Source organism: Monopterus albus, unplaced genomic scaffold, assembly GCF_001952655.1.
Source record: "Monopterus albus unplaced genomic scaffold, M_albus_1.0 scaffold11.1, whole genome shotgun sequence".
Lineage (NCBI taxonomy): Eukaryota > Metazoa > Chordata > Actinopteri > Synbranchiformes > Synbranchidae > Monopterus > Monopterus albus.
In genome coordinates this window covers 417,157-424,827 of record NW_018127891.1, presented here as the reverse complement: position 1 = coordinate 424,827, position 7,671 = coordinate 417,157, and the positions used below count along the sequence as shown (strand labels likewise).

At 39.8% G+C, this 7,671-nt stretch overlaps 1 protein-coding gene across 1 annotated transcript in view; it reads left to right on the top strand.

Moving 5' to 3' along the window:
• ago3a (argonaute RISC catalytic component 3a) overlaps positions 1-7,671 on the top strand; it is a gene marked incomplete in the record, with an annotated part of 33,733 nt that overhangs the window by 12,260 nt on the left and 13,802 nt on the right. Inside the window, 4 exon segments of the mRNA XM_020590148.1 lie at positions 4,093-4,264; positions 4,531-4,651; positions 5,391-5,599; positions 6,480-6,616. Of these exon segments, the coding sequence (XP_020445804.1) occupies positions 4,093-4,264; positions 4,531-4,651; positions 5,391-5,599; positions 6,480-6,616 (639 nt within the window).

Below are 7,671 nucleotides of genomic sequence, written 5' to 3'. Positions count from 1 at the left end.
GCCAAAGAATGCAGAGACAAGCTAGCCAGATATCACGGTGAAGGGGCCGGCGTTTTGATTAGACCCACACAACTTGTTTGTTGCCTGTTGTTTTGTTGGAACAACTAGCTGAACAGAAGTCATGACTGCAGGTAGTACAGGAGCTCAGTCTTTGCTGTCAGCCATATTTTCAATTATTTATTTATTTAGTTAGTTATTGGAGGTTTGCACTATGTAAAGTCAGTGTACCTGACTACTGTGTCTGTTTTGAAAAACATCAGGGAGACTGTGTGTGTGCAAAATGCCAAAAGTTATTGTGCATTATGGGAAATGTACACACTTTTTTTTCAACATATCTGCGAAGCTGCAGCTACAATGCAGGTGTATGTCTGTGTGTGTAGGTTTCATACAAAAATGAAACAAAGTGGCTTTGTGTTTGCAAGTGGGTGGAACACAAACATGCTCCTGTATGATGATTTTTTTATTTTTTTTCTTCTTGTAAGATCCCTTAATGGCTACTGATACTCATCTACAGCTGAGCCCAGAAGCTGGATGATCTATTGTGTTTCTCTACCAGTGCTAGTTCTGTGACTCATGGTGAATGGAAGCCAGTACAGAGACCAGAAAATACCAACCTTGCCCACTAATCCTGCCACTTCCTGTACCTATTCTCCACCTATTTGCCATTTTGATCAGGAGAATCACAGCGCAGAGAAACATGTTGCTGTTAATTGAAGACCCTCTTGAAGTGTACACCAGTGAGTTCTTTTCTAAAATTGACTGAATTATGACAGGTCACAATTTGTGATAGATGAGCTAATTTCTGCTTTAATGAAGACTTCTTAGAATATCTTTCTTAACTGCTTCTGTCACTCTTGCGTGTGTGAAACTGGGCTTTCCTCGCAAGGTTCACTGAACGCCCAATAGAAATTACCACTACAAAAGTTCATGTGCACATAGTTTCATGTGAGATCAACACCCGTGGCAGACTTTTCCTCTTGTTTTCATTGTTTTATCCGAGCAGGCAGTTTCAAGTCAAGTCAAGTTTCGGGCTTCCACCCTCTATCAACCCTGTTAACCTCCTCTCCGCAGCCCAGAGGAGAAACGAACACATACTTCCAAAGCCCAACTGTAAACAAACAGGGTTGCTCATGTTGTCTGCTGTTACCTCACAGAAGATTTCTGCTTTGTTGTGAGGTTATTATGAACTTCCTCTCAGGCGGACCCTCAACACAAACATCACCCACACATGTAAGCCGATGAATCACACTCAGCCACAGAATGAGACTATTGAATAAAACTGAAAAAGAAAAAAGGCCACGGGGTCTTTAGGGGGGCATACACAAAGCAACATTTTCCAGGCAAATAGATGAGTCTAGTCTTGAGTGTTTGTGTTGTGCTGTCTGTTGTATAATAATAGAAGCAGATGTTTGATCCAAACATGTTGAATGTCAGCAAAATCATTCTTTCTCTTAAGTATGGTGTTGAGGCCAAACCTCAGCAGACCCAGAAATACACAGACAAGAGTGTGGGACAAGAGGTTGAAGAGAATACACTATTTGTGGATCAAAGTGACTCATGTCTAAGACATCTCATGGTCTTTATGTGAGTGTATGTGTGCATGGAACAAATATGAAGATTATGGAAATCATACTGAAAGTAGATTGTCAAGAACATGTTCTGTTGTGAGTAGCACTACAATCAAATAGTAAAATCCTATCATGAAACATTTACACACTAGGAAATGATGGAATCATCTCATGTGTCTGTCATTTTCACATCAGGTTGCACATTTACAGTATTTCCACAACACTTCCTGTTTTGTTCAGTTTTATTCTCTTGATACATTTTTGCATTTTTCTCAGATCAAATTTAAGGTGTTAAGAGTCTAGGGGGTGTTCTTGGTGTTTCCCCTGTACAGCATCTTATCTTGACATTTGGAATTTCACTGTTTTACAGTTTATACCATTATGCACTTGTTAGTGCGTGCACACGTGTTTGTGTGTGTGTTTATCAACCAATGCTAACAAACCACAGCAGCGTAGTTGAAAGATGGGCACAGTACACAGTAGTACATTTCATACTCCTGGCATCACTTAGTTCTAACTTTTGTACAGCTTGATGGTTTCCCTTTCTGTCTGCAGAGCCCAATTAATAAAGGTTTTTGTTTCCTGTTATTGATATTTGAGGGCAAAAAAATGTGATCTTCAGTGCGTGTTCATTTTCTATATTAATTCATGACACAAGCATTGTTTTGGCCAGGATACCTAAGGTATTGATATTAAATGGTGACAAAGATATCTAGACAGGGTATTTTATAAATTTAAATGGTTCAATTAACAGAAAATAAACTATAAATGTCTTTTATAAACAAACATACAGTATTGTTCAAAATAATAGCAGTACAATGTGACTAACCAGAATAATCCAGGTTTTTAGTACATTTTTTTTATTGCTACATGACAAACAAGTTACCAGTAGGTGCAGTAGATTCTCAGAAAGCAAACAAGACCCAGCATTCATGATATGCACGCTCTTAAGGCTGTGCAATTGGGCAATTAGTTGAAAGGGGTGTGTTAAAAAAATAGCAGTGTGGCATTCAATCAGTGAGGTCATCAATTTTGTGAAATAACAGGTGTGAATCAGGTGGCCCCTATTTAAGGATGAAGCCAGCACTTGTTGAACATGCATTTGAAAGCCTGAGGAAAATGGGTCGTTCAAGACATTGTTCAGAAGAACAGCGTACTTTGATTAAAAAGTTGATTGGAGAGGGGAAAACCTATAAAGAGGTGCAAAAAATTATAGGCTGTTCAGCTAAAATGATCTCCAATGCCTTAAAATGGAGAGCAAAACCAGAGAGACGTGGAAGAAAACGGAAGACAACCATCAAAATGGATCGAAGAATAACCAGAATGGCAAAGGCCCAGCCAATGATCAGCTCCAGGATGATCAAAGACAGTCTGGAGTTACCTGTAAGTACTGTGACAGTTAGAAGACGTCTGTGTGAAGCTAATCTATTTTCAAGAATCCCCCGCAAAGTCCCTCTGTTAAAAAAAAGGCACGTGCAGAAGAGGTTACAATTTGCCAAAGAACACATCAACTGGCCTAAAGAGAAATGGAGGAACATTTTGTGGACTGATGAGAGTAAAATTGTTCTTTTTGGGTCCAAGGGCCACAGACAGTTTGTGAGACGACCCCCAAACTCTGAATTCAAGCCACAGTACACAGTGAAGACAGTGAAGCATGGTGGTGCAAGCATCATGATATGGGCATGTTTCTCCTACTATGGTGTTGGGCCTATTTATCGCATACCAGGGATCATGGATCAGTTTGCATATGTCAAAATACTTGAAGAGGTCATGTTGCCTTATGCTGAAGAGGACATGCCCTTGAAATGGTTGTTTCAACAAGACAATGACCCCAAACACACTAGTAAACGAGCAAAGTCTTGGTTCCAAACCAACAAAATTAATGTTATGGAGTGGCCAGCCCAATCCCCGGACCTTAATCCAATCGAGAACTTGTGGGGTGATATCAAAAATGCTGTTTCTGAAGCAAAACCAAGACATGTAAATGAATTGTGGAATGTTGTTAAAGAATCATGGAGTGTAATAACAGCTGAAAGGTGCCACAAGTTGGTTGACTCCATGCCACACAGATGTGAAGCAGTTATAACAAACTGTGGTCATACAACTAAATATTAGTTTAGTGATTCACAGGATTGCTAAATCCTAGAAACAAAAACGTTTGTACAACATAGTTTTGTGTTTGTACAGTCAACGGCAGACACTGCTATTTTTTTGAACACACCCCTTTCAACTAATTGCCCAATTTCACAGCCTTAAGAGCGTGCATATCATGAATGCTGGGTCTTGTTTGCTTTCTGAGAATCTACTGCACCTACTGGTAACTTGTTTGCCATGTAGCAATAAAAAATATACTAAAAACCTGGATTATTCTGGTTAGTCACATTGTACTGCTATTATTTTGAACAATACTGTATCACAAATACAAAGGTATTACATTTGAATTTAAAATGTATTAAATATACAAACTAGGCTAATACAGACCATTAAACATGTACTATTTTATTTCTCTTTCTTGTTCTCTCAGGAGCCGTTGGGGCCCAGTCCCTGTTCTCCATGCCTCGGAGGCCTGGCTATGGCACCATGGGGAAGCCCATCAAGCTGCTGGCCAACTGCTTCCAGGTGGAGATCCCCAAGATGGATGTCTACCTGTACGAGGTGGACATCAAGCCTGACAAGTGCCCACGGCGAGTCAACAGGTGGGACGTGCCCTCTAGCTGCTGTCTTTAAAACTCCTCTTACACACAGTGAGCACACAGGGTTGCATTGCCTTGCCAAAGGATAAATTGTTGTAGACACACATATTAGCTATTGCTAGGTTTGAGTTTGTGCCCATAAGTTCACAGCTCTTCTTACTAATGGTTTGTTCTGTGACATTTTAAACATTCTTTGTAACATGTTAAACATATCAGTGTTTTAGAAGATCCAGTATGATTGAAAATCAGTTTGTGTGGATGTTGTGCAGGGAGGTGGTTGACTCTATGGTGCAGCACTTCAAGGTGACAATCTTTGGGGATCGCAGGCCGGTCTATGATGGAAAGAGGAGCCTATACACAGCCAACCCACTGCCTGTGGCACCTACCGGGGTGAGCTTGCAGATGGCAAACACACAAACGTATTGCTTCACCTCAGCCCCACCTGAAAGCAAACCATATGTGATAGCTACACAAACCAAACTGAAACCTGCTGTAGTTGGAGAACTGTCATGAAAATTCTTGTATGTTTGAGAGTCTATGTGATGAATCAGATCTCTAATTCATGTGGCATGGGGGAAGAATGTGACCGCAAAAAGTGGTTGTTCACTTACAAGGATCTTAAGCCTGGCTTTATTTTGTCAACACCCTCTGCCTCTACCCTTTCACTTAGTCAACCAAAGAGAAACACACATTCATTCTGGGTGTTAATGATTCATCCTTAACTGCCTTGTTAGTTTCCTCAGTAACTTTTCTGTGCAATGAAACACATATAGGTTGTTTGCCTTATGTGTTTCTTTATTGAATAAGTCACCTTAGGTAAATTTCCACTGATAGAGCAAGGACTGTAATCTTTGTCTTTTCACTAAGCCTGCATTCATTCGAACATAGACATTAACAGATAATACATGACTTATCAAATCTAAACATATACAACAAAAGAATTATCAAAACAAGACGTGTTGCAGTATATTGGGCCTCATATGTTCACTTCCCACAGTGGTCACACATGCACACTTCTAGCACATACAAAAGTACATAAAACATCAACAATCACCACTTGCAACCTATCTTCACTAGGGGATCTAACTTTTTCTGTGTGCCCGCTCTTGTTCTCTCCCCTCCCCCAAAGGTGGACCTGGATGTCACTCTACCAGGTGAGGGAGGGAAAGATCGTCCCTTCAAAGTTTCCATCAAGTTTGTTTCTCTGGTCAGCTGGCACATGCTTCATGAGGTACTGACCGGCCGCAGCATGCCAGAGCCCCTGGAGCTGGACAAGCCCATCAGCACCAACCCTGTACATGCAGTGGACGTGGTGCTGCGACACCTGCCCTCCATGAAGTGAGTTGCTGATGTGTTTGTTTGTTTTTTTTTAGGTTCAGACTTTTGGGTTCACTCTCATGGAAAAAAGTGCCAAATTATTGATTTACTAGGGATTTAATAAATCAGTAATTGTTTGTGATCATTAGGGGACAGTGTTGATCTTTAAACAGCTAACCCAGTCAAGGGGAAAAAGACAAATTGAGCCCAGAGTTAAATGATCCCTTTGATACTCATAGTCAGTGCTATATGTTTTGCCGTAGTATTACCAATGTCAGCGCTCTGGTTCCAACAGAAATCAAACATGGCTTATGTGGGCTCTCACGATGCACCATACTTGACCTCATACCATTTTTTATTCAGCATCACTCAATACCTAAGCCTTGGCAAGAGCACAGTCAAACACAATATCACCAGTGCTTTAATGAAAAGCTTTTTCAAACCATTTTTTAAAAGTGCTTATATCGACACCTTTCATTTAGCTCTGGGCGCAGGTGTCGGGGGGGCCCTTTATTACATTGGCACCTTGACACATTGTCAATCCAGAATTCGAGAAAATGTAGCTCCTGTACAATTATTGTGTCTCTTTGCCAGCGTAATAAGAGGTTATTGCATTCATGCAGTGCCACAGCCTCATTTCACTGATGTAGTTTCGGGCCATATTGAAGAGCAGTTGAATGTGCCACCATATAAGCACATATTGACCTACATTCTCAATTCAGATTGTGTCAACTAATCTTACATTTCCTGTCAACTCTTGTGACCTTTCCAGCTTGCCTCATGTTCTCATACTCATCTTTTTTTGTGACCTTATTTTTTCCGACCCCTTTTTTCATCTCTATCTTCTTTACTTCTTTATGTCTTTACTCTTTTCTTATAATTGCCACTTTTCTCCATCTAGGTACACTCCAGTGGGTCGATCATTCTTCTCAGCTCCAGAGGGCTATGACCATCCCCTAGGAGGAGGAAGGGAGGTTTGGTTTGGCTTCCATCAATCTGTGCGACCTGCTATGTGGAAGATGATGCTCAACATCGATGGTGAGAACCAAACGTCATTGTTTTTCATTTAGATTTTGCTTTGATGGCTCCTCAGAGCCTCAATGTGGCCTCCCAGCTTTAACAATAATACATTAGTTGTCTTTATTGCTTCCAGCCAAACACAGTAAGAACCGTTTGCTGATGCAGTTGTCCATGTTGCCAGAATATTCAAAAAGGTACTAGATTGACAATTCTGTGTAATTCAGCCGTGTTTAAAAAAATGAAAATACAATTATTCTTTCTTGTACAGACACAGAAATTGTTTTCTCTGCGCTTCTGTCCCTGTTGGGGAAATGAGATTTTAATAATTAAACAGAATCCTCTGATACAAGCTATTTTTAGAGATTTGAGCATGATCAATTTACTTTCAGTGCTGTTATGTTAGTGGATATTTATTACCTGTATTTAGCATAAATTCATTTTAAAAACCCAAAACGTTTTTTGGAGTTGAATGAAGTGTGCAGGATACTCTTAAGGCTTATTCACCATCATGGAGATTGAAATTGTGATGCTGTGCTAGGGAACCAAATACATTTTTAAATAAAAGCAGCACAGCTTCCACTGGCTCGAAAGTGAAGCTTTCACAGCTCATTGGCTGTATCATTTAGATTTATCCTAATTATGTTAATCCAGTTCTTACTCTATTCTATTCTATTCTATTTTTATTCTATTTTGGTTCCTAAATGTTATGGCACCCAGTACTAGGTGAGACAAAAACAGTATTTCAATTTTCTGTATGCCCTGCACACATGGTGAATTAACAATAAAATCCTTGAACCTTTTTTAAATCAAATCAGTTTTACTTGCTACTTATGTTACTTGTGATGGCTGTTGAAAGTGTTTAGTTTTACTTGGTGATGGCATTAATCCTCTTGTGCCATCACAATTTTTTTATTTTATTTATTTTTGTAGACCAGCAGATTTAATTAGTCAGAATGGAGCCAGTTCTTCTGGCTGTGAACCACTACGTCAAGAACTAATTTGATAATTGGCTTTAGCTTGGACCTCATGTCGGTTAAAAAAAAAAAAAAAAAAAATCTTTTTGGAGACATAGA